This window comes from Somniosus microcephalus, chromosome 31, assembly GCF_052327205.1.
Source record: "Somniosus microcephalus isolate GS21.2 chromosome 31, FLI_Smic_1.0, whole genome shotgun sequence".
In the NCBI taxonomy this organism is placed as follows: Eukaryota; Metazoa; Chordata; class Chondrichthyes; order Squaliformes; family Somniosidae; genus Somniosus; species Somniosus microcephalus.
Genome location: NC_141017.1, coordinates 30,722,106 through 30,749,512, shown reverse-complemented (window position 1 = coordinate 30,749,512; position 27,407 = coordinate 30,722,106). Strand labels below are relative to the sequence as shown.

General features: G+C 44.6%; 1 protein-coding gene across 3 annotated transcripts in view; it reads left to right on the top strand.

The window, feature by feature from the left end:
- Window positions 1-27,407, top strand: part of hook2 (hook microtubule-tethering protein 2) — a 68,033-nt gene that overhangs the window by 14,356 nt on the left and 26,270 nt on the right. Inside the window, exons 5-10 of one of the 3 annotated variants that reach the window (XM_085971721.1) lie at window positions 9,278-9,410; window positions 14,260-14,327; window positions 16,144-16,206; window positions 16,478-16,555; window positions 23,733-23,896; window positions 24,967-25,107. In XM_085971721.1, coding sequence (XP_085827847.1) covers window positions 9,278-9,410; window positions 14,260-14,327; window positions 16,144-16,206; window positions 16,478-16,555; window positions 23,733-23,896; window positions 24,967-25,107 — 647 coding nt within the window. Of the gene's footprint in view, window positions 1-9,277; window positions 9,411-14,045; window positions 14,150-14,259; window positions 14,328-16,143; window positions 16,207-16,477; window positions 16,556-23,732; window positions 23,897-24,966; window positions 25,108-27,407 lie in introns of those variants that run through there. The other 2 variants (XM_085971723.1, XM_085971722.1) reach the window with 2 other exon arrangements.

Genomic DNA, 27,407 nt, shown 5'->3' with positions numbered 1-27,407 from the left:
ATGAAGTACTTTTGAAGTGGAGTCACTGTTGTAATGTGGGAAACGCGGCAGCCAATTTGCGCACAGCAAGCTCCCACAAGCAGCAGTGTGATAATGACCAGGTAATCTGTTTTTGTTATGTTAGTTGAGGGAGAAATATTGGACCGGACACCAGGGATAACCCCCCTGCTCTTCTTCAAAATAGTGCCATGGGATCTTTTACGTCCACCTGAGAGGGCAGACGGGGCCCTTGGTTTAACGTCTCACCCGAAAGCCCCATAAAGTTACAGTGCGCGTGCCTGATGGCATTTTTCATTCTTCTGGAAGATCCTGGGTCCAGGTTTAGCAATTGGTGTGACATTCTGCTGTGTAGTTAGTTTCTAAATATGCTATGCCATCTACAGGAAACTTTGGTTTATCCGGAGGTTAACTGTCCGGAATGCTCGAGCCACTGGCAAAAATCAGGAGCCGTTTCGTTAGTTTTTTTTTCTTTTCGTTGCTTTTTTTTCACCAGTTAGGCTCTGCAAGGTCTCGCTGAAGCTGTTGCTAAGCTACAGAGACGCTTGCAAGGTACGGCCGACTGTTTAGAAGCTGTTGAAAAGCAACAGGGTTTGTTGCCAGATACGGAGCTCAAAATCTCCGTATGTTTCAACATTAGCGCTGGTTTGTCCGGCAGTTTTGATGGGACGGCAACAGCTCGGTCCCGTCGGTGCCGGATATTACAAAGTTTCCTATACTAAGAAATAATTTGCATTTATAGAGTACCTTGCATGTCCTCGGGACGTGCCAAAGTGCTTCACCACCAATAAATCACTATTTCAAGTATATTTATTGTTTATAGGCAAAGGGATACCAAAAGACATTTAGCGTAAAATTTGGTGTATAATCACATCTTCCCGTAGACCTGCGTGCATGAGTTATGACATGAATCAGTCATTCATGAAAGAAAGACTTATGAAATAATACTGAGCGGCCTGCGGGCGGCGCTGTCCAGGGAGAGTATAAATACTCGGGCACGGGCCCAGCTTGCGCAGGACATTCTTAACAGGAACTAGTGAAGGACACAACTAGACCTCCATGTTGTGAAACAGTTGATTAAAGCTTTGTTTAACGCTTAGACCAAGTGCCTAGTAGTTTTCTTACGTCAAGTTTCATTGTGATTTTTGTGGAAGCATTATTTTGATCTTCACTATAATTGTGTTTTGATCACTGATGCCTGTGTAGCAAATTGCAAAACAGAGTCTCTCAGTATATGAAAGTTGGTATAATTCACTTTTCATAGTCTTGATAGCTGCAGCATAGTTGACTGAGTGCAACTATTTAGCCAAAAAGAGCATCAAACAGAGCAATTTTCGTGTAAAGACTTATGAGACTTTGGTGTTCTGGAGGCTTGCATGAAATGAATACGGAGGCTTTCCTGAATATAATTTTGGAGAAAAGATTGTGATGGAGTTGTCTCCACCCATGTTCAATACTACTGCCTCTTTATAAATTTATCAATCACAATTCCTTACACCCCGCACTCCTCATTGAATGATGCCCTTTAAGGTCATACAGGAAACTTTTGTTTAACCGGAGGTTAAAAGTCCGGAAAGCTCTTATCTACCGGCAAAATTCAGGAGCCGTTTCCTATAAGTTTTTTTTTACTTCTCGTTGCTTTTTTTTTTTCCCAGTCAGGCTCTGCAAGGTCTGTAGCTAAGCAACAGCTTCAGCTAGAGACGCTTGCAGCTGCCTGTTTTGAAGCTGTTGCTAAGCAACAGGGTTTGTTGATTCGCACGGAGCTGAAAAGCTCTGTATGTTTTAACATTAGCGCTGGTTTATACGGCAGTTTTGATGGGACGGCATCAACTCGGTCCCGTCACTGCCGGATACCAGAAAGTTTCCTGTATAATGGCCATTGTTCCCATTGCAGACACAAACCCAGCATGATTTGTTTTAATGCATGAAACGCGGCTTAAATTGCTGCATTATTAATCTGGAATGTAAGCTGGGCAGCATGGAGGGCTACATATTTAGTCATCTCATCCGCTCCCTTTCTTCCTTCCCCCGAGCCCCACTGTGAGAAGGCAGTCAGTGAAGGAGGGTTTTCATTAGGCTATCATCTTAGCTCAATTGGCAGCACCCACCCCTCTGTGTCAGTAGCTAGTGGGGTTTGAACCCACAATATATGAGCACATAGTATCAGCTGTCCCTTCAGTACTGTTGGCGGTGGCGTTAAATGTGTGAGATGGTAAACTGAGGCCCTGTCTGCTCAAATGAGCCTAACTAATCTCATGGCACTATTCAAAGAAGTGCAGGGAGTTAGAATCATAGAAATTTATGGCACAGAAGGAGGCCATTCGGCCCATCGTGTCTGTGTCGGCCAAAAAAGAGCTCTCCAGCCTAATCCCACTTTCCAGCTCTTGGTCCATAGCCCTCTAAGTTACAGCACTTCAAGTGCCTAACCAAGTACTTTTTAAATGCGATGAGGGCTTCTGTCTCCACCACCCTTTCAGACAGTGAGTTCCAGACCCCCACCACCCTCTGGGTGAAAAAAGTTCTCCTCAACTCCCCTCTAATCCTTCCACCAATTATTTTAAATCTATAGTTCTCTTGGGTTTTCTGCCCAGTACTTCTCCCTCAGCCAGCATTACCAGAAACCGATTATCTGGTGATTTATTCATTTGCTGGTCATTCATTATAAAGCACTTTGGGACATCCTGAGGATGGATAAGATGCTATATAAATGCCCTTCGTTCCTGCTAGTAGCTGGCTGAAGAGTAGCGTAGAGCTGTACCAATGGCCTAGTGAGTAAATATGGTGGTGTTCCAATCCATACAAACCAGAAGTTCCCAGGCTCTCACAATAGTTTGTGCTGAGTTGACTAACTTCAGATAGGGCTCCAATCATCCCTATCTGAATTGGGCTACATTTGGGCCTTGTTATCCCCAGGCTGGGAAGGGGAAAATCATCCAGTACTATGCCAAGTTTTGGTCTCCTTATCTGAGGAAGGATATGCTTGCCTTAGAGGCACGAGATTGATTCCTGGGATGAGAGGGTTGTCCTATGAGGAGAGATTGGGCCGATACTCTCTGGAGTTTAGAAGAATGAGAGGTGATCTCGTTGAAACATATACGATTCTAAGGGGGCTTGACAGGGTAGATGCTGAGGGGTTGTCTCCCCTGGCTGGAGAGTCTAGAACTAGGGGGCATAGTCTCAAGATAAGGGGTCATAGAAACATAGACATAGGAGCAGGAGTAGGCCATTCGGCCCCTCAAGCCTGCTCCGCCATTCAATGCGATCATGGCTGATCATCCAAATTCAGTACCCTGTCCCTGCCTTCTCCCCATATCCCTTGATCCCTTTAGCCTTAAGAAATATATCCAACTCCTTCTTGAATATATTTAATGAATTGGCCTCAACTGCCTTCTGTGGTAGAGAATTCCACAGGTTCACCACTCTCTGGGTGAAGAAATTCCTCCTCATCTCTGTCCTAAATGGCTTACCCCTTATCCTTAGACTGTGACCCCTGGTTCCGGACTCCCCCGGGTCGGCCATTTAAGACTGAGATGAGGAGGAATTTCTTCACTCAGGGTTGTGAATCTTTGGAATTCTCTCAGAGGGCTGTGGATGCTGAATCGTTGAGTATATTCAAGAATGAGATCGATGGATTTTTGGACTCTTAAGGGAATCAAGGGATATGGTGATAGGGCAGGAAAGTGGAGTTGAGGTCGTAGATCAGCCATGATCTTATTGAATGGCAGAGCAGGCTCGAGAGGCCGTGTGGCCTACTCCTGCTCCTATTTCCTATGTTCTTATCCAGGGTTCCTACTCCTGATCACTATCCTGTGACCATTGGTGGAAAACGTGCGATTATGGCCGTTAGGTTAGAACAGGACACCCTCCGATATTAAATAACTTGCCAATTTTTACTATGTAGCCCTTTTTTTTTTAAATAGCTACTTGGGCAAGGTTCAACTGAAGCCCTGTGTGAAATTGTACCCCATCAATTCTTTCGGGAGAGAAAAGAGGAATATTGGAAAAATTGGAATAGACTGGCTTGGGTGCTCTGCATGGCCAGGATAGATCAGAAGGTGAAAAAAATGGTCAAAATGAAAGCAGTAAACCTTGGAAAAAAAGGTTTTTAAGATCGCTACCCCATCATTGGAAGAGCCAGTGCTCTCATATCCTGTAACGCTAGATACAGCAATCCCCATTAGCTATGTGCATTAAACCGAACATTGCAACTATGAACGATAGTCATCTTCCGATTAGGCACTTTGCAGCCTTCCGGACTCCATATCGAGTTCAACAATTTCAGATCATAACCTCAGCCCCTATTACATTTTTACTTATTTATTTTCCACCCCTTTGTTTTGGGTTTTCCCTCCCCCCTTTCCCCCCCCCCCTTTTTTTTTCTCTCTCCCACATGGCAGCTGTCTCTCATCCTGCCAGTACACTTCACACCTAATCTAGAGCCGTCTTTTGTCTCCACTGTCCTATCACCATCTCGTCTGGTTTTGAATACCTCTTAATGTCTCTTCACTTCTTTTGTTCTCTCCCAGCCCTGCCTTCGATCTATTTCATTTCCTTTCCAGTTTTGAAAAAGGGTTTTGACCCGAAACGTCGACTCTAATTTCTCTCCACGGATGTTGCCTGGCCTGCTGAGTTTTTCTAGCATTTTCTGTTATTGCAACTATGAAAATGCACCTGGGAAACAAAAGACTTTAAGAACATAAGAAATAGGAGCAGGAGTAGGCCATACGACCCCTCGGGCCTGCTCCGCCATTCAATAGGATCATGGCTGATCTGAATCCAGACTCACGTCCACTTCCCTGCCCTCTCCCCGTAACCCCTAATTCCCTTATCTGCTAGGAAAATGTCTATCTCCGTTTTAAATTTATTTAATGTTGCAGCTTCCACAGCTCTCTGGGGTAGCAAATTCCATAGATTTACTACCCTCTGAGTGAAGAAGTTTCTCCTCATCTCAGTTTTGAAAGGGCAGCCCCTTATTCTAAGATTATTCCCCCTAGTTCTAGTCTCACCCATCAGTGGAAACATCCTCACCGCATCCACCCGATCAAGCCCCCTCACAATCTTATATGTTTCGATAAGATCGCCTCTCATTCTTCTGAACTCCAATGAGTAGAGTCCCAACCTACTCAACCTCTCCTCATACGTCAACCCCCTCATCTCTGGAATCAACCGAGTGACCCTTCTCTGAACCGCCTCGAGAGCAAGTATATCTTTTCTTAAATATGGAAACCAAAACTGCACGCAGTATTTCAGGTGTGGCCTCACCAATACCCTGTATAACTGCAGCAAGACTTCCCTGTTTTTATACTCCATCCCCCTTGCAATAAAAGCCAAGATTCCATTGGCCTTCCTGATCACCTGCTGCACCTGCATACTAACTTTTTGTGTTTCATGCACCAGGACCCCCAGATCCCTTTGTACTGTAGCACTTTGCAGTTTCTCTCCATTTAGATAATAACTTGCTCTTTGATTTTTTCTGCCAAAGTGCATAACCTCACACTTTCCAACATTATATTGCATCTGCCAAATCTCTGCCCACTCACTTAGCCTGTCTATGTCCTTTTGCAGGTTTTTTATGTCCTCCTCACTCGCTGCTTTCCCTCCCATCTTTGTATCGTCAGCAAACTTGGATATGTTGCACTCGGTCCCTTCCTCCAAATCGTTAATATAGATTGTAAAGAGTTGGGGTCCCAGCACTGACCCCTGCAGAACACCACTAGTTACTGATTGCCAGCCCAAGAACGAACCATTTATCCCAACTCTTTGTTTTCTGTTAGATAGCCAATTTTCCACCCATGCCAGTATATTACCCCCAATCCCGTGATTTTTTTACCTTGATCAGTAATCTTTTGTGTGGAACCTTGTCAAATGCCTTTTGGAAGTCCAAATACACTACATCCACTGGTTCCCCTTTATCCACCCTGTATGTTACATCCTCAAAGAATTCGAGCAAATTTGTCAAACATGACTTCCCCTTTGTCAAACCATGCTGACTCTGTCCTATTAAATTATGTTTATCCAAATGCTCTGTTACTGTTTCCTTAATAATGGACTCCAACATTTTGCCAACCACAGATGTTAGGCTAACTGGTCTATAGTTTCCAGCTTTTTGTCTACTTCCCTTCTTAAATAAGGGTGTTACATTAGCAGTTTTCCAATCTGCCAGGACCTTTCCTGAGTCCAGGGAGTTCTGGAAAATGATCACCAATGCATCCGCAATCCCTACCGCCACTTCTCTCAAGACCCTAGGATGTAGGCCATCAGGTCCGGAGGATTTATCCACCTTAAGTCCCATTATTTTACTGAGTACCATCTCCTTAGTGATTTTAATCGTGTTTAGCTCCTCTTCCCCCCCCCCCCCATTGCCCCCTGTTTGCCCAGTGTTGGGATATTTTTAGTGTCCTCTACTGTAAAGACTGATACAAAATATTTGTTCAGCGTCTTTGCCATCTCCATGTTCCCCACCACTAGTTTCCCGGTCCCATCCTCTAAGGGACCAACGTTCACTTTAGCCACCCTTTTTCTTTTTATATAGCTGTAAAAACTCTTGCTATCTGTTTTTATATTTTTTGCTAGTTTACTTTCATAATCTATCTTCCCTTTCTTAATTAATCTTTTAGTTATTGTTTGCTGGCTTTTAAATGCTTCCCAATCTTCTATCCTCCCACTAGATTTGGCTACTTTATATGCCCTTGTTTTCAGTCGGATACTATCCTTTATTACTTTACTAAGCCACGGATGGCTGTCTTTTCTTTTACTCCCCTTTTTCCTCAATGGAATATATTTATCTTGAAAGATGTGAAATATCTCCTTGAATGTAGACCACTGCTCTTGTACCGTCTTACCCTTTAATCTGTTTTCCCAGTCCACTTTAGTCAATTCTACTCTCATAACTTCATAGTCTCCTTTATTTAAGCTCAGTATGCTGGTTTGAGATCCAACTCTCTCACCCTCAAACTGAATTTGGAATTCAACCATATTATGGTCACTCATTCCAAGGGGATCCTTTACTAGGACATTTTTTATTAATCCTGTCTCATTACACAGGACCAGATCTAAGATTGCCTGCCCCCTGGTTGGTTCAGTTACATACTGCTCAAGGAACCCGTCCCTAATACACTCTATGAACTCTTCCTCAATGCTGCCATGCCCAATTTGATTAGTCAATATGAAAGTTAAAATCCCCCATGATTATAGCTGTTCCCTTATTACAAGCCCCAACTATTTCCTGATTTATACTCCGACCAACAGAGTTGCAACTGTTAGGAGGCCTATAGACTACGCCCACTAGTGACTTTTTCCCCTTATTATTCCTTATCTCCACCCAAACTGTTTCACTATCCTGATCCTTTGACCCAATATCATTTCTGACTATTGCAGTGACTCCATCCTTGATTAACATAGCAACCCCACCTCCCTTTCCTTCCTGTCTGTCCTTCCTAATTGTCAAATATCCTTGTATGTTTAGTTCCCAGTCATGATTATCTTGCAGCCATGTTTCCGTAATGGCCACCAGATCATACCCATGTGTAGTTATTTGTACCGTCAACTCGTCAATTTTGTTACGAATGCTGCGTGCATTCAGATAAAGAACTTTCAAATATGTTTTCTGACAATTTATTCCTGCTTTTACCCCTTTTACTACTTTACCTTTATCATTATACATTCTGTCCCTTCCTGACACGCTCTGGTTTTTAATTCCCCCACTGCTACCTTGCTCTATTGCCTTCTTTGCTGTCATTTTTATTTTTCGCTCTCTTAAAACCTCCCCCCCACTAATTAGTTTAAAGCCCTCTCTACAGCCCTAGTTATTCGATTCGCCAGGATTCTAGTCCCAGCACTGGCCAAGTGAAGTCCGTCCCAACGGAACAGCTCTCTCCTGTTCCAGTACTGATGCCAGTGTCCCAGGAAGCAAAACCCATTTCTCCCACACCAGTCTTTGAGCCACGCATTTAACTCTCTAATTTTATTTACCCTAGCCAAATTTGCACGTGGCTCAGGTAGTAATCCAGAGATTATTACCTTTGTGGTTCTGCTTTTTAATTTGGCCCCTAGCTGCTCAAACTCCCTCAGCAGAACCTCCTTCCTTGTCCTATCTATGTCGTTGGTACCAACATGGACCACGACAACTGGATCCTCCCCCTCCCACTCCAAGTTTCTCTCCAGCCCAGAGGAGATGTCCTTAACCCTGGCACCGGGCAGGCAACACAGCCTTCGGGACTCTCGCTCTCAGCTGCAAAGAACTCTATCTATCCCCCTAACGATACTATCCCCTACCACTACAACATTTCTTTTAACTCCCCCCACTTGAATGACCCCCCGCTCCACGGTGCTGTGGCCAGGTTGCTCATCCTCCCCACAGTCCCTGTTCCCATCCTCACAGGGAGTAAGAGCCTCAAACCTGTTGGACAAGAGCAAGGGCTGCGGCTCCTCCAACACTACCTCCTGGATCCCCGTACCTGCCTCACTTCTAGTCACACCATCCTGACCCTGGCCACGGACTACATCTGAATTAATTAATCTAATTGGTGTGACGACCTCCTGATATACAGAGTCCAGGTAACTCTTCCCCCTCCCTGATGTGTCTCAGTGTTTCAAGGTCGGACTCCAGCTCTTCAACACGGAGCTGGAATTCCTCGAGCAGCCAACACTTACTGCAAATGTGATCACCGTGAGCATCAATGGTGTCCACCAGCTCCCACATATTACAGCAGCAACACATCACCTGATCTCCCATTCCATGTAATTAATTAAATTTATTAATATTTTTAAATAGCCTCTGCCCCGATTCTAGATGATGAATATCGCACCTTAGAAACTATAAACCACAGAGTTTAAGCTTAAAAAAGAGAGAAATACTTACCAACCAATCACTTACCCGCTTTCTGGTGACGTCACACTTGGATTACTTTTTACCTCTCTCCTTCCCTCCGAGTTCGGAGATTGGTAGGCCTTACCTGGGGCTCTGGAGCCTTTTATAGCCCCGCTTGCGCCTCCCGCCGATACCTGCGGTCTGAGGCCTTACCTGGGTCTCTGGGGCCTTTTATAGCCCCGCTGCTGCCTCGAGTTTCCCGCCGACGCTCTGAGGCCTTACCTGGTCTCTGGGGCCTTTTATAGCCCAGCTCTGCCGCTCGAGTTTCCCGCCGACGCTGTGATCTCCAAATGTTAAATTTGAAGCAAAATTTTAGATTTTGACGTGTAGGGTCTGTTGCCCTGAAAGTGTATAATTATGGTAAGTGCTGCAAATTAACTTTTTTATTTCAAAAATTATTTTTTTCTTCAGGTTCTAGGTCACCAGATTTCTGAGTATAATCTGCCAGAGGTCAATCTGATAGGAGAGCACTCGGATGCAGCAGAGCTTGGACGAATGCTGCAACTTGTGCTTGGCTGCGCCGTCAGTTGTGAGAAGAAACAAGGTAAGACCCCGGCTGTTGCAGTGGGCTGTGCAGTGACTCATAACTTTCTGATGGGCAATTACCACAACATTCAAGATGTGGAGATGCCGGTGTTGGACTGGGGTGGACAAATGTGGGAAGTCGCACAACACCAGGTTATAGTCCAACAGCTTTATTTGAAATCACAAGCTTTCGGAGCGCTGCTCCTTCGTCAGGTGAAGTGGAGAGATGCATATAGGCACAGCATATATAGTCAGAGAGCACTGCCAGATGATTACAGGTAATCTTTCTAACTGCCCTTTATCACACCTCAGCAGAGAGATAATCACAGCAATCAAAGGTGTGAGTGGTGTCCAAACAGGTCAGTCAGGAAAACATTACATCAAAGAACAATGAGGTGGGGTCACAAGGGGTCAAATGTTGCAGATGCTGGGGTCTGTATGAAAAACAGAAAAAAACAAAAAACTTTGCTGGAAATCACAGCAGGTCCAGCCGCATCTGTGCAGAGAGAACAAGCCAACAACGACTGTAATCATCTGGCAGTATTCTCTGACTATATATGCTGTGCCTATATGCATCTCTTCACTTCACCTGACGAAGGAGCAGCGCTCCGAAAGCTTGTGATTTCAAATAAAGCTGTTGGACTATAATCTGGTGTTGTGTGACTTCCCACATTTGCCCACAACATTCAAAGTTGAGGAACTGGATGCTCCAGTGGATTGTTAAATGCTGTCCTTTCACCTCTGGCACCTGGCTTCAAATACAGCCCAGACTTGTCGGGGATCAGAGTCTGTTCAGTCTATTTTAGCGGTAAGAGTCTACTGATGAATTGAATTTGGGCAGTATCAATCCAGTTACGAGCAGTTTCCCAGCACAAAACTGCCTGTCATTGGGCACTATTGGTACTAAATTGACTGATATGGAAATGTCACACTGCACCAACCTCAAGAGCATACCCCAGCATATAATAGTGGGGTAGAGTAAAAGAGAGGCGTCAGTACTAGGTCCCTTTTTGTGGTATACAGGAAACTTTTTTTTATCTGGCAAGGACGGGACCGACGTGGTGCCGGTTCATCAAAAATTCCGGATAACCAAAAGCTATAGTAAAAGATACGGAGAGCTGAGAGCTCCGTATAAAGCAACAAACCCTGTTGCTGTTCAAAACAATGGGCACAAGTTGCAAGCGTCTCTGTAGCCTAGCAACAGCTGCAGCCACACCCTTGCACAGCAACAGATGGAGGAAGGCAAGTAATAAAAGTTACCTGAACCTACTCCTGAATTTTGCCGGTTAACCGAGATTTCCGGTTATTTAGGTGCCGGTTAATCGAAAGTTTCCTGTAGTTCAACGTAGGAGGCATGATTAAGAAGTTTGCAGATGACACAAAAATTGGCTGTGTGGTTGATAGTGAGGAATGGGCAATAAATGCTGGCTTTGTCAGTGATGCCCAGATCCCATAAGCGAATAAAAAAAATAAAAAAAAGACTGATGGGACGGTAATTGGCCAGATCAGATTTGTCCTGCTTTTTGTGGATTTACGAGGATGTTGCCAGGATTGGAGAATTTTAGCTATAAGGAAAGATTGGAGAGGCTGGGGTTGTTTTCTTTGTAACAAAGGAGGCTGAGGGGAGACTTGATTGAGATGTATAAAATTATGAGGGGCCTAGATAGCGTGGATAGGAAGGACCTATTTCCCTTAGCAGAGAGATCAATAACCAGGGGGCATAAGAACATAAGAAATAGGAGCAGGAGTAGGCCAATCGGCCCCTCCAGCCTGCTCCGCCATTCAATAAGATCATGGCTGATCTGATCCTAACCGCCAATCTACTATCACAGAACCATCTCCTGAATCTAACAGAATTAGACACACGAAATAGGAGCAGGATCAGGCTACACGGCCCCTGGGCCCGCTCCGCTACCCACAGGGCCATGACCGATCCGAACCTAGACTCATGTCCAAATTCCTGCCCGCTCCCCGTAACCCTGAATTCCCTTTACTTCTAGGAAACTGTCTATTTCTGTTTTAAATTTATGTAATGATGTAGCTTCTACAGCTTTTTGGGGCAGCATATTCCATGGACCTACCACCCTCTGAGTGAAGTAGTTCCTCCTCATCTCAGTTTTGAAAGAGCAGCCCCTTATTCTAAGACTATGCCCCCTAGTTCTAGTTTCACCCATCATCGGGAACATCCTCCCCGCATCCACCCGATCCAACCCCTTCACAATCTTATATGTTTCAATAAGATCGCCTCTCATTCTTCTGAACTCCAATGAGTAGAGTCCCAGTCTACTCAACCTCTCCTCATATGTCCATCCTCTCATCCCTGGGATTAACCGAGTGAACCTTCTTTGTACTGACTCGAGAGCAAGTATGTCCTTTCTTAAGTATGGACACCAAAACTGTATGCAGTATTCCAGGTGCGGTCTCACCAATACCTTGTACAACTGAAGCAATACCTCCCTATTTTTATATTCTATCCCCCTAGCAATGAAAGCCAACATTTCATTGGCCTTCTTAATCACTTGCTGCACCTGCATACTAACCTTTTGAGTTTCGTGCACCAGGACCCCCAGATCCCTTTGTACTTCAGTACTTTCCAGTTTCTTGCCATTAAGATAATAACTTGCTCTACGATTTTTCCTGCCAAAGTGCATAACCTCACACTTTCCAGTATTGTATTCCATCTGCCAAATCTCTGCCCACTTAGTAAGATTTAAAGTAATTGGTCGGAGGTTTAGAGGGGAGTTGAGGAGAACTTTTTTCACCCAGAGGGTGGTGGGGGTCTGGAACTCGCTGCCTGAAAGGGTGGGAGAGGCAGAAACCCTCATCACATTTAAAAAGTACTTGGATATGCACTTGAAGTGCCGTAACCTACAGGGCTACGGACCAAGAGCTGGAAAGTGGGATTCGGCTGGATAGCTCTTTTTGGCTAGCACAGATGGGATGGGCCGAATGGTCTCCTTCTGTGCCGTAAATTTCTATGATTCGATGAGAGCTTTACTCTGCGTTGAATCATACTTTACATGACCTGGGCATGCTTGATGCTGACGCACTGGATTCCTATAATCGAAAATGTTTCTTTGATCAGCACCAACGTCTTTCAGCTTGATGCACATCAAAAAAAAAATGCACCCAAAAAAGTCACTAATAGGACATAGAACTTGATATAACAACAGAAAATGCTGGAAACACTCATCAGGTCAGGCAGCATCGTGGAGAGAGAAACAGTTAACGTTTCATGTTGATGACCCTTTGTCAGAACTGGAAAAGGTGAGAGAAGTAACAGGTTTTTAAGCAAGTGCGGGGCAGGGGAAGGGAGAAGAACAAAAGGGAAGGTCTGTGATAGGGTGGAAGGCAGGAGAGATTAAGAGACAAAAGGGATGATGGTGCGAGGCAAAAGGAGATGGTAATGGGACAAGTTAAGAAACAAAAGATGGCTCTAGATGAGGTGTAAATGGCGATGGCTGAATGATCGACAGCTGCCATGTGAGAGAGAAAAAAAAGATAGGGGCCGGGGTTATGATCTGAAATTGTTGAACTCCATGTTGAGTCCAGAAGGCTGTAAAGTGCCTAATCGAAAGATGAGGTGCTGTTCCTCGAGCTTACGTTGAGCTTCGTTGGAACAGTGTAAGAGGCCGAGGACAGAGAGATCAGAGTGGGAGTGGAGCGGAGAATTAAAGTGACAGGCCACCGGAAGCTCGGGGTCACCCTTACGGACTGAACAGAGATGTTCCGCAAAGCGATCACCTAATCGGAGTTTGATCTCCCCAATGTAGAGGAGACCACATCGTGAGCAGCGAATACAGTATGCTAGATTGCAAGAAGTACAAGTAAATCGCGAACATCGAGTTCAACAATTTCAGACTATAACCTTGGCCCCTATTTTTTTCTGTTTTTTTCTCATATGGTAGCTGTTGATGATTCTGCCATCGCCATTTACACTTCATCTAGTCATCTTTTGTTTCTTGTCCCATTACCTCTCCTTTTGCCTCGCACCATCATCCCTTTTGTCAGTCAATCTCTCCTGCCTTCCAGCCTATCACAGACCTTCCCTTTGTTCTTTCCTCCTCTCCTCCCTTTCCCTGCCCCACACTTACTTAAGAATCTGTTACTTCCCTAACCTATTCCAGTTCTGACGAAGGGTCATCGACCTGAAACGTTAACTCTGTTTCTCTCTCCACAGATGCTGCCGGACCTGCTGAGTGTTTCCAGCATTTTCTGTTGTTATTTCAGATTTCCAGCATCCGCAGTATTTTGCTATTGACATAGAAGTTGATGTTACTTTTAAGGAATTTGAAGTTTATATCTTGGGAGGTGGGGGAAGGGGTGAGAGAGACTCATGACCTTGCTTTTCCAGAATGTTTCACTTGGCTTTGGCCTAAAGCCAAAATAGTGACTTGGTTGTTACTACCGTTTGCGATAATTATATACAAATCTTTCAGTGCTGCCCCCTTCCCCATGGGCTGTGGGACTTTCCAGAGCGTGGATCTCTCTGCATCTGTTGTTAACCCAGTTGTTTTTTCATTTGCAAAATCCTTTCTTTTCCTGCCCCTAACCCGGCCCACAAATGGAATGCTGAGTTGGCATGTGGCGTTCCATCTAACAACCCAGCTGCTCGCTGGCAAAATCCCCCTATAGCGAGACAGTCGAGTTCAAACGTCAGTCGAGGCCAGAATTAGAAATCTGGCCTTGAGAGAGGGACGGACTTTTGTGCCATACTACAGCACTTGCTCGGTCGTGTCCCTTCTGAAACTTTTCAATGTAACTGAGATTCTGGTCCCTAAGACTACTTCAGAGCCATTTATTCACTGTCTGTTTTTAACATAATGAATATGATACTACTCGACGACTGACGCACTTTTCCTTTCCAGAATACATCCAGCGTATTATGACGCTGGAGGAATCTGTTCAACATGTTGTCATGACGGCCATCCAGGAGGTAAGCAGACGACCACAGCAGAATGTAGATCGGGGTGTATAAAAACAAAATGCTTCTGTGTGACATTTTTCACATGGCTGATCCATTTACTGTGAAAACGAACAGGCAGAAAGAATATAGCGGATGCTTTATGATGTTTGGCTTCCTAATCGTTCGAGTATTGCAGTACAGGAAACTCTCGATTTACCGGCACCTAAATAACCGGAAATCTCGGTTAACCGGCAAAATTCAGGAGTAGGTTCAGGTAAGCTTTACTTCATATTAGTGGCCGTTCCTCGCTCTCTGGCTATGCAATCGGGGTTCCTGCACATGTTGCTAAGCAACAGGGACGCTTGGTCTGTGGCCGGGGTTCCTGCACATGTTGCTAAGCAACAGGGAAGCCTGGATTTGTTGCTGTGTACGGAGCTCCCGTACCTTTTACTATACCTCTCTGTAATCCGGACTTTTTGATAAACCGGCACCACGCTGGTCCCGTCGGTGCCGGATAAAAAAGAGTTTCCTGCAGATAGAATTTGGTGGGGTGAGGCTTTGGAGCACCAACATGGCCTACCTTGTAGCAATGGGACACAGACGTATGGTTCCCCCCCCACCACCCCCCAAGTTGAGCTTCTGATCTGAGCCCTTAAACTCTTTTACACCTCGGCGTCTCGGTCCAAGCCTACATGGTTATTCAGATTATAACCAACAATTATGGTTTAAACCAAAATCTATGGTTTGCACTGTACCAATTTGAAAATTTTCAAATGTTTTATTGGGGAAAGTGGAAAATGCTTCTGCTAACTACAAAAAAAATTAATTTTTTTTTAGATTCCATGCTCCAATGTCATTTTCAGTTTCCCATCTTGTATTTTTAGTGAATTGGTATCCAAAATTACTTGTGTAATGTGAAAATGATGAATAATTCAGTAATGATATGGTTACAACAGGATCCTATATTTAAACAATTTAGACAAATGCAGCTTCAAAGGTTCAAACTCCATTTAATTTCAAGCCCTTTTGTTTTTATATTGAGAGCCATGTTTAAACCCCTTTTTTTTTTTAAATTGTGGAAAAAATAAACAAAATAGTGCCAAGAATGAGGTGGTGGGGGCTAGGAATGGAAATCATGAAAGAATTTGCATTTATGTTGCACTTTACTGACATCCCAAATGTGCTTTGCAACCAATAATTTTTTTTTTTAATATAAAGTGTAGTCACTGCTGTTATGTAGGTATATGCGATAGTCAACTGCACACAGCAAGGTATCACAAATAATGAATAAATGGTCAGTTATTCTGTTTTTCTCTTGAAGGGCGAATATTGGTCAGGACACAGGACCCCTACACCAACACATATCCCACCCTATCCTTGTAACCCCACGTATTTAATCCCCCTAACACTAAGGATCAATTTATCATAGCCAATCAACCTAACCCGCACATCTTTGGACTGTGGGAGGAAACCGGAGCACCCGGAGAAAACCCACGCAAACACGGGGAGAATGTGCAAACTCCACACACAGTCGCCCGAGGCCGGATTCGAACCCGGGTCTCTGGCGCTGTGAGGCAACAGTGCTAACCACTATGCCACCGTTCTTCTACTTCATGATACTGGCCCTTCATAGTAGTGAGCTCAGTGCACTTTTGTGAAACTATAAGTTGGGTATTTTTTTAAAATTAAGTTAAAAGTATCTAATTCAATCTTTTGGGGCTCTACTGATTATAAACCTCTCGATCAGTTCTCAGTGTATATCTCGCTTCTTGTCATCCACCTTAGATTTCCCTTTTACATTTCTCACTGCACTATTAGTAATCACTTATTTTTCCTTTCGCTCCAGCTTTTGACCAGAGACCCTTGCGAATCTGTGCATAGCGACAGCTATAGTGACGTGGACAGTCAGGTAACCTTATTTGAATTTAGTTATTGCTAGTAATAATAATTCCATTATAAAGATGGTAATGTTATGTATATTTAAAAAATAAATACTATTGACTGGCATTTACAGTGGAGGTCAGTGGTCTGTTAAATGAATTCACAGAATGCCTTAATGGTTATTTTAGACCTAGAAGCCGCTGTTGGCTTCACTCTGACTACTCTTGTATATCTAACCGTGAATAAAGCAATACTGTATGTAGAAATTATCGAAATAAAGCAACCTTCTCTCTTTCCAGTTGAAGAGATTCAGTGTGTGTGACGAGGTGGAATCAAAGGATGAACTCGCTCAGCGCTGTCATGAACTGGATCTGCAGGTGTGTGCTTACAACTGAGTTGGATATCTCTGTTAGGGTGTCTATGGCTGAATAGACCTCAAGATATTTGAAGGGGACCAATAATTGACAATGTTGCACATAAATGCTAATAACCCTGCATCGTCTAACTTTTATGACCTTCCTGTTGTTTTCTCAACTGCCCACCCCAAATAAGAGTGGAAATACCCAGTAAAAATTGGAAGAAATTATCCCTTTCCCCTCCCAGCTTTTGCCAGTTGCTACGCAGGACTCTGTGTATTTCCACCTGTGTATGCCTACTGTGCGTTGTCACTATTGTTGATCAACTAGATCATTTCTCTTTGTTCCTAAGACAAAGATAGTGCACACGAATCTGCTCAGCTAACCACACAAATTTTCAGTCACTAGGTGATTCCTTTCAACAAATGAACTGCCAATAAGGTCAAAAATAGGAATCTGCTCTAATGCAGCTTGTTTAATAAAAGGGCATCTATATTTTTCTATACAGTGTCAGCTGTGGCTCAGTGGGTAACACACTCGCCTCTAAGTCAGAAGGTCGTGGGTTCAAGTCCCACTCCAGGGGCTTGAGCACCTAAACCTAGGCTGACACTCCGGTGCAGTGCTGAGGGAGTGTTGCACTGTCTGGAGGTGCCGTCTTTCGGATGAGACGTTAAACCGAGGCCCCGTCTGCCCCCTCAGGTGGATGTAAAAGATCCCGCGGTACTATTCCGAAGAAGAGCAAGGGAGTCATCCGGTGCCCTGGCCAATATTTATCCCTCAATCAACATAACAAAAACAGATTATCTGGTCATTATCACATTGCTGTTTGTGGGAGCTTGCTGTGCGCAAATTGGCTGCCGCGTTTCCCACATTACAACAGTGACTACACTTCAAAAGTACTTCATTGACTGTAAAGCGCTTTGGGACTTCCGATGGTCATGAAAGGCGCTATAGAAATGTAAGTCTTTTTCTTTCTACCTAAATCCATAATTCTGTAAAATCACTATATCTGAATAATCTGATCTTAGTGCATTATAATTGTATAGTAGAAGCTTTTAAATGAAGGCTTGGCTAGAGGGTGAATCTGAAACATTATTGTACAATTCACTCCCTAACTAGTGACCCGGGTTTATGTGGAGTCCTCCAAACAGAGCTGCAATTCTGACTTTTTTTTAACCTGGGACTTAAATATAATTATATAATTTAAAGAAAAGAACAACTTAAAAAAAAGTTTTGCTAGACCATAAATAAAGTACTGCACTGGTAAGTTTGTATTACTGAGTTCATGACCCTTCTGAGAGACTTTATTCAACTTGTGGCTGTGGTGATTGCATCACTGGTTTATTTAACTTGTGAAACCGTGCACACACTGCCGCCGACATTGCAGCCCTTCAACTACCAAAAATAATTGGATTACTGGTATTTTTCTGGTAATTGTGAACTAATTTCCTCTTAAAGATGATGCCAAGTCTAATGAATGTAACTACAGAGAGGTGCTCATGTGGAAATGGCTCATTTTGTTAATTGAAGAGCTGGGAAAGCATGTCCAGCTGAAAGATTGGCCCCCTTCACAGGTGCTCTGTTGTCACTGGACATCCAATAATACAGAACTAAACCCTGGCGGCTGTGAAGATGCTTTTCCAAAGTTTGATTTGTTATTTAACTATTTATAAGCAGGGTCATTTCTTGATTCTAAAGCTTCTAATATGGCAATTCGACTACTAACAGCTGACTTTTAAAACCGTATGCTCCACTGATAATCTTGTCGCCATAAATTGTCTTAGTCTGGACCTGAATGAAGGGAATTTAGTTAATGTCGCCAAAGGATGGACTTTACTAGGTGAAATACTTTGCTGTGGCAGCATCCTCGAGAAGAAGTAAGAAAAAGCCATGGGGGTGAAAAGAGTAAAATAGCAGAAGCCTAAATCTGTGTTCATTTACATGTAGACTTGCATTTCTAAAACAAGCCCAGGTAATTTGAGTGTATTCCACCATGTGCCTAGGTCTATGGGTAGTAGTTCTTTCTGCCTGGTGTGTGTGTAGGACTATTGTGATATCCGAGTGGTAAGGTCCAATAACTGCTATAAGCCAGACTTCAGGAACCCAAAACTTTACTTTTTAATTACACAGTTTAGGAGAGAACATAGCTCTTACAGCTGCAGGCATGCACACTCTATTTCTTACTGCATGAACAAAAGATGGAGGATCAACCTCTGAGTCATACCCAGAATGCAATGCCACTACCTTAATAAGTGGTGTGCCAGGACATTACCTTAAAACACTGGTAATTGTGATCCCTTACTATTTGTCTCCATCTGGTGGATAACTTAAGCATTACATCCCAGATTACTATAACTATGTAAGTTGATAAGTGGAGGCCCAGGAGTGGTGCAGTGTGGCCCAGCAGCGGGTTCGGGAGGACCACACTGCAGCCTATGAAACCCAGGCAGAGAGGACCTGCGGGAAGGAGGGTGGAGGACAGTAGGAGTATGTTTGTGTGTGTGCTAGGCCGATGTAGCAGAGCCTGGTCTCCAATCGTCTTGGATCTCCTTGCCATTGGACCAGGACCTTGCTCTGTCAAGCCCATGTGGTAGCTGGTGTGCAACGGCCACCCCACGTTAAAAGAATTCCCGCACAGGCATCTTCCACCCTTTAAAATGAAGTTCGGGACCTGGAACGTCAGGACCCTCATGGACAACCCCAACAGTGACAGAGACTGTAGGTCCCACATTGGACTCATCAGTCACCTGAGAACTCATTTTTAGTGTGGAAGCAAGTCATCCTTGGTTCCGAGGGACTGCTTAAGAAGAGTGTATAGGGGAATCTACTGCAGTGAATTGCACTTGTAGCTGCAAAGAGTATGGCACAGCAGCCTTGACAGAAGGCACAAACTGGTTTGCAACATTGTAAAAATGCCATTCACTTAAATCAAGTGATCAGACAGCAAGTTAGACTGTCTCAAGAGCCAGGGTGATTTCCCTCCAATTAATGGTGCGTCAGGTGACAAAGCACATGGGACCACCCTCCAGACTTCGACTGTTTGGTTAACCTACTCGGTTCCCTGTCTTCCCTGCAAGGAGGTGAGATTCTCGCCGTAAAGCTTACGGTAATGCTCCTTGGCAGCAAAGGAAACCTGTGGGGGGGGGGGTTTTAAAAATAAAGTCTTTCCAGGGCCCTTGATTGCTGAAATATTAGTATTGTACCACACGATTTGTTTGCACAATACCTGTTTGGCTGTTACTGGCAGAAGCCCAGGGGGCAAAGTGCAAAGGTCAGCAGGCGGAGTGCACGAATGGTCCAATCCTAAACTTGGCCATCTATGTGAACGTTGGATGGTTCGAGAAAGATGTTCATTCTGTAACCATACTACATTAGCTCCTCCCATATGTCGGGGATAGAAACGGAGAATCTGTGTGACAATATAAGGTACTGCGCCTTTTAAGATGAGAAGGATCTGCCCATAGGCAGTATTCACAAGTATGATGTACCATTCCATGCAGACTTACTTTTAATGATTCAGAGCAGTAATTTGTCTAATACATTTTATTCATAAGGGCTAAAGAATAAATGACAAAAATATCTCTAAGGGAGCCAGGTTAAGGTAAGTTTTTAAAAACAGTAGATTCTTTTTTTTTTTTAAATATACTTTTAACAATAGCACCTTAAATGTTATTAATCTACTTGGTGTCAAAATTCTGCATGAGCACACCTCGTCTTAACAGTGTAACCCAAACACTGCCCTAGGCATGGCTTTTGTGATAGTGGTTTAAATTTTCTTTTTACAAATACTGTGAAAGTTGTAAGGATCTGCAAAGTACATTATAATATGGATTCAATTTGTTGCAACGTCGTTTTGTAGTCTTGATGGGTATAAATACTGTTAAGAAGTCACGGGCCCATTTGGGTTTGAAAAGGAGCTATTTATCTGACTTGATTGCTGTAGCAGTGCCCCATGTGGAGGAGCTGCATCTAGCCTTGATTGCTACTCCAACCAAGTAGTCAATACTGGATCAACTTAATATTCTCTCTGTTCCTGAAACATAGAAGATAGGAGCAGGAGTAGGCCATTTGGCCCCTCGAGCCCGCTCCGCCATTTAATGAGATCATAGCTGATCATCCAAACTCAGTGCCCTGTCCCTGCCGTCTCCCCATATCCCTTGATCCCTTTAGCCTCAAGAAATATATCCAACTCCTTCTTGAATATATTTAACTAGCTGGGGGGCCCGGCGTTGCCAAGGCTTTTTTGTAAAACGGCAGTTTGAAGGATTAGGCCCCGCCCACCCCGTAGGATTGGTCAACCGTCAAGTCAATCAACGCTAATGAGCGGATTCCCCCGTAGGATTGGTCAACCATCAGGTTTTGTTTTTTGTATACTGTCCGAACAATTTTTGTCTGACCAAAAAGTAAAGATGCCTATGACACTCCCCTAATCATAAGCTTTCTTTTGATATAACATATGTGTAGGTATGCTCTATAACTTTTGAGTGTATAGCGGACATACACACAGACAGACAGATGGACGGATCCTTTTTTATATATATAGATAGATAGATGAATTGGCCTCAACTGCCCTGTGTGGCAGGGAATTCCACAGGTTCACCACTCTGGGTGAGCTACTGACTCTCTCTCGGGTAGCGTTCCACGGGTGCTGACAGTTTTCACACATCTCCCAAGTGAGCCTTGATGGTGAGTTCTACCAGGCTATACAGCTCTGGAGGGTATTACAGGTGAGCCTAATCTGTCCACACATGAATGCTTTCATACTTGCGTCACTTCAGGACCAAGTACCTCAGTTTCTTTTTTTTCCCCCCCCTTCCTGCCTCTCCCTCCTCAAGCTCATGGGTACTGAAGCAATTGTACCACCCTTACTCCAATTGAAATGGGTTAATGTAACATAGACAGGACATTGAGCCTGGGTCTTTCTGGTCCGTTTGGCTTATACAACACTAAGTAGGCCATTGGTCAAGGGAGCATGATTTTTTTTAAATTCATTCATGGAATATGGGCATCGCTGGGAAGGCCAGCATTTATTGCCCATCCCTAATTGCCCTCAAGAAGGTGGTGGTGAGCCGCCTTCTTGAACCGCTGCAGTCCGTGTGGTGAAGGTGCTCCCACAGTGCTGTTAGGGAGGGAGTTCCAGTATTTTGACCCAGCGAGGATGAAGGAACGGCCGATATATTTCCAAATCAGGCTGGTGTGTGACTTGGAGGGGAACTTGGAGGTGGTGGTGTTCCAATGTGCCTGCTGCCCTGGTCCGTCTAGGCGGTAGAGGTCGCGGGTTTGGGAAGTGCTGTCGATTTAACGTAAATGATTCTCGGACAAAGCTTGGGGATAAGGAAGAGAAAGACTGAGAGAAAAATCCCACCCTGCAAAGAAGGAGTTGTGTCTGATTCTGAGCGGTGTTGACAGCTGCTGCAGAGAAGCCCACTGCCCAGCTCATCCTGCCTTCCTGGATGTAAAGGAACCAAGGGTTTGGTAGGGAGTCCAAGTTGACTTAAACTAGTAAACATAAAAGGGCTGTGCACGATCACTGTAAACTTTATTTAATTGCTGCTTGTTAAGAGCGCATGAAGTTTTATTAATGTTTATAAACCATAAAACACTCTCGCAGCACTATCCTGTAGTTTCTGTTCCCTGGTATGTGCTGTGTATGCTGTTGCTTATGGTTGTTTCATTTATTTAGAGTATTGGGCAACTAGCATTTCAACTTGGGCCTCACCGTGTGCGCCAAGTCAGACCTTGGCCTCGATTTTAACTGACCCGTGGAGTCGGGATTGGAGGCGTGCGGGGGGTTAAAGTCCCGAATTCGGGGGTCCCGACACCATCCCGCCCCAACCCGCCTCCATGTAAGTTTCAAAGGAGGCGGGGACCCGCCTACCCGAGGCGGGAAGGGATTAGTGACAATTAACTGCCTGTTAACAGGTAGTTAACAAACAGTTTTTAGCCTAATTCCTATTTTTAATGTTGAAGTGTGGGATTCCCGACGGCTCCAAACCACGCCAAGTTAGAGTCGTCGGGTTGAAGGACTTGGAGGGGTCGAGATGTCGGTGTTCAGGTGAGTGATGGGTGCATGAGTGCAAAGGTAAGTGTGTTTGGTGTGTCTAAAGTGTGTAAAGAAGTTTAAATTAGCTGTACTTACCTTTACAGCCTTCCTTCCTCTAGGTTTCGGGAGTCCATCATTCAGCCGGCACAGAAAGCAGAACGGCTGCGAACTGTCAAAAGTGACAGGCTGCAGCTTTCTGTGCCGGAGAGATTTCTAATTGAGTCTGTGTAGTAGGACTCGGGTTAGAAGTAAGACTGTCAGTGTTTGACAGCTTCAAACAGCTGTGAAACGCTGATATTTCATCTGTCAAAACGTTTTGACAGATGAAATATCAATTCAATTTTATTTGTCATATATGCAACAGACGTGTGTACTGCACAATGAAATGTTGATTTTTACGAGTCCTCCCAATCTGTGACGTCACCTGTTGCCGGGTGGCCCTTAATTGGCCTGCTGAGCCCGCTGGGCGGGCTGGACAAGATCAATCAAGTTAAAACCGCGTGGATTGGCCGCAACCCCAAAAGTTGTAGTCCCGCCTCCTTCCCAACTTCTAAATGAAAATCACCCCCCTTGGGTCAGAGGGAGGAGAGTGAGGTAAAGAGCGGTGGTCTGCTGCTGCTGAAGAAGCAGCTATGTTGTGAATGCCTGTGGAGACATCCGACAGCTGTGTTGTGCTGTTCGGTGTGGAGATAAGCCTAAGGATAGGGAATGAGATTTTATAAATGTAAAGTGATTGCTTTGCTGATGAACCCGATTTGAACATTTAAAAAAAAATATTGCTGTCTCTATGCAGTGACCAAAAAACTCACTGCAGATGTAACTTTAATTTAGGAGCACCAGGGTCTGTATTAATGGGTGCAGATGTTGGATTGGTACCTGGAGTGTGTCCACTCAGTGCACTCCATCTATCAGTGCAGATGGCCAGGAACATTCTTAATGCCTCATCGTCACTTCATTCTGAAAAAAACTTAGTGGGGGAAAAAGGTATTTTTATTCCTTATCTAGGAGACAATCACTACATGATGGTTCTTGATGATTAGGGCTGAGACCGCTGAAGAAGAACGAGCCAACCCCCTCTGGTTGGCAAGGATTTTCCTTACATTCCTCTTCGCTCCTTCCGACGCCATGACTCTTGCAGGTTTTCCCCCCCTGCAGGTTGCATCTCTTCTGGATGAAAAGAGCAGTTTGATGGCCGAGAACAAAGTGCTGCGTGAACGGATGAACCGCTCCGACTCCTTCGAGGAATCGACCAGCGTCACCAACAAGAAACTCCTCGTACTCCAGAGCCAGCTGGAGCAGCTACAAGAGGAGAACTTCAGGTACCTTTCCCATTCTTCCAAATTGTTGCAGACAGTTTTAAAAAAATAAAAAAAAATTCAACAGATCCTGGCCTTTTGAGTACATTTAGAAAAATGGCATTTCAAATGCAGCAGCGGAAAGTTATTTTGTAGCGGACGCCATTCCCGGCAGCCAAAATGAGCGAGAGTTGGGGTTTTTTTTTCGTCCCTTGGGATGTGGGCGTCGCTGGCAAGACCAGCATTTATTACCCATCCCTAATTACCCTTGCGAAGGTGGCGGTGAGCTGCCGCCTTGAACCGCTGCAGTCCTTGTAGTGAAAGTACTTCCACAGTGCTGTTAGATTCAGATTAGATTTATTTGCCATGTGTAACAAGTACAATGGAATGCTTGTTCCCCGTGGGGACGCGTCAGCTATACATACAGCGCCGCGTTCAGAGTCAATACAATGGCTTCCCGTGGCAGTGGGAGCACGATGTCCCTCAGCCGCTCCGTCGTCCTCCTTCACCGTGGCCTCCTCCTCACTGTTGCCGGCTCCACGTATGGTGGCCTGCTTCTCCCGCTCTGGCCACCATGCCCGGCTCCCCTCCTCCCATCCGGACTGCGAGTTACCCGAAATGGAGCTGCCGGCCGACGTGCTGCAGAGGGAGTTCCAGGATTTTGACCCGGCGACGATGAAGGAACGGCCGATATATTTCCAAGTCCGGACGGTGTGTGACTTGGAGGGGAACTTGGAGGTGGTGGTGTTCCCATGCGCCTGCTGCCCTTGTCCTTCTAGGTGGTAGAGGTCGCGGGTTTGGGAGGTGCTGTTGAAGAAGCCTTGACCTTTTTAAAGCCTTTCTTTAACGGAAAACTGATAACTCCAAGTATTTTAAAAGAGAAGGCCAAAGATTGCAAAAATAGTTATGATTAAAACTTAATGGCGCATATCTTCTCCTTTCACCTTCCATTCTCTCGCTCCCTCATTGGCGTACTGCCGTCACCAAGGGCTTGTTTTGGGAAATTCTGGGTGCAAAGAGACAGCCAACACTCTGGCCTAATGCCACACCACCACCTTTCGCAAGAAAAGTTAAATCCGTCCTGTTTTGCCCAGGTTGGAAGGAATGAAAGATGATTTCCGTATCCGGTGTGAGGAGATGGAAAAGGAGGTGTACGATTTGCAGCACAGGAACGATGAGCTCACCAGCCTGGCTGAGGAATCCCAGTCTCTCAAAGACGAAATGGACATTTTGAGGTAAGGTTGCAAGCTCTGGTCACTAATTTGCTAACAGAAATGGCATGCTAGCAAAGACTTTTACTGATGACTTGATGTTGTAGCACAAATAATGAAGATCTGAATCACAAACAGCATGGGCACGCACACCTGGCTGAGGTGTCTTCCACTCACCTTACCCACGTAAAAGACATTGGCCCAGAACTTCGGGTCTCCACGGGTGAGTACGCATGGGGTACTCACCCGTAGGCCCAATGGAAGTGCCGGTTTCCTGCATGCACTGCGCATGCGCGGGAAACCGGCACTTCCGTTCCCCTGAAAGCAGGGGTTAAGAGGTCGAACGCATGCGCGGGAGAGGCAGCCCGTGCGCATCGAACTTGCGTTTTTTTGGCAGGTTTTCCCGGGAGGGTAAGCCTCCAGAAGTTAGACATGTAAAAAGCAGTCGCAAGGCCTGTTTTTTTTACAAGGTAAGTGGTGAATTAATTAAAATTAAAACATTTTTTCCACAGGTTTATTATTTTTAAATACTTTAAAGAAAGGTAAGTTTATTTTTAGCTCCGTTAGAAAATAAAATTATTTTTTTCAAAAATTTAAATTATTGTTTAAAATAGTTATTTCATGTAATTTATAGTTTATTTTAAAAATGTGATGTTTTAAAAAAAATTATTTGAAGATTTAGTGATGTTTTGGGGCTCGTAGTATTTATAAGTTTGACAGCACTTCCTGTCAAACTTATGAATGAAGCATTCCCTGCTACGATTGGCTCCCCATGGCCCACGTGATCCCAGGGGACGCTTTGAACTAACTGCGCCCCTGGGATACGCAAGCACTGCGCGCCGGCAGTTGGAGCAGGCCCAGGATCGGAATTCCACGCGGGCCCACAGCTCAACGGCTGGCGCGCTAGGTAAGTGCAGGTCGGGGGCTTGCACCCGCGGGAAGCCCCCGACCCGAATTTCTGGGCCATTGTCTGAATGGTGGAATAGTGGGTTGCTGTTGGCACTCTTGTTTGTCGGCAGTCACTGTTCTTCTTCTTCATCTTTGTTAGCTTAAATCATTTGTCTCCTCATCATCTCAGTTGGTCATCATAGTCCTTCACCATTGGTTGTTCTTTCTTTGTGACCATCAGTTGCTTGTGGTAGACCCACTATTCTAATGGTGATGGATCCTTTCTGTTTTTAGAAAACACTTACTTACTCGCATGTCACTGTTAAATACTCAAAACTGAAGATTTCCAAGTCAGCAAGTGGGAACTCCCACTTCACTAACAAGTACTATATAACCTCTTGTTGCATCAGGAAGTTTTCAAATGGCTTACGAGGCATTTTGTTACAATAGCTTCTTTCTGTTTCCACCCCACCCAATTTATCAGGTACAGGAAACTTTTTTTTATCTGGCACCGACCTGGTGCCGGTTCATCAAAAATTCCGGATAACCGAGAGCTATAGTAAAAGATACGGAGAGCTGAGAGCTCCATATAAAGCAACAAACCCTGTTGCTTAGCAACAGGTACAGAACAATGGCCACAAGTTCCAAGCGTCTCTGTAGCTTAGCAACAGCTGCAGCCACACCCAATTGCACAGCAACAGATCGAGGAAGGCAAGTAATATGAAGTAAAACTTACCTGAACCTGCTCCTGAATTTTGCCGGTTAACCGAGATTTCCGTTTATTTAGGTGCCGGTAAATCGAAAGTTTCCTGTAGGTTTTATCCCTCTGGGTTCATTTTTCCCCTCTTCCACTGCATGTACCATTTCAGTGGTGATAAAATGGGCAGTTCACCACCTCCTCTGCCTTTCCAACTAGACACTATGAGAGACGTGGGGGGGCGGGGGTTGTTCTCCTTCACCTACGCCTGGCCTCCCAACGTCTAAACTTACTAAAGATGTTTATGAGCACAGTAAAGACAGTATGAAGTAGGTGGATGATTAATGGCACATGAAGGTGTATGCCATCATGGAACTGCTGCAGTCATACCAGCTTTCCCCTTCCTAGCTAAATATAAGGAGTTTGTACTCTAGAAGTGCACAAACTGTTGTACAGGAAACTCTCGATTTACTGGCACCTAAATAACCGGAAATCTCTGTTAACCAGCAAAATTCAGGAGTAGGTTCAGGTAAGTTTTACTTCATATTAGTGGCAGTTCCTGGATCTGTGGCTGTGTAACAGGGTTCCTGCACTTGTTGCTAAGCAACAGGGACACTTGGTCTGTGGCCGGAGTTCCGGCACATGTTGCTGAGCAACAGGGAAGCCTGGATTTGTTACTGTGTACGGAGCTCTCGTACCTTTTAACTACACCTCTCTGTAATCCGGACTTTTTAATAAA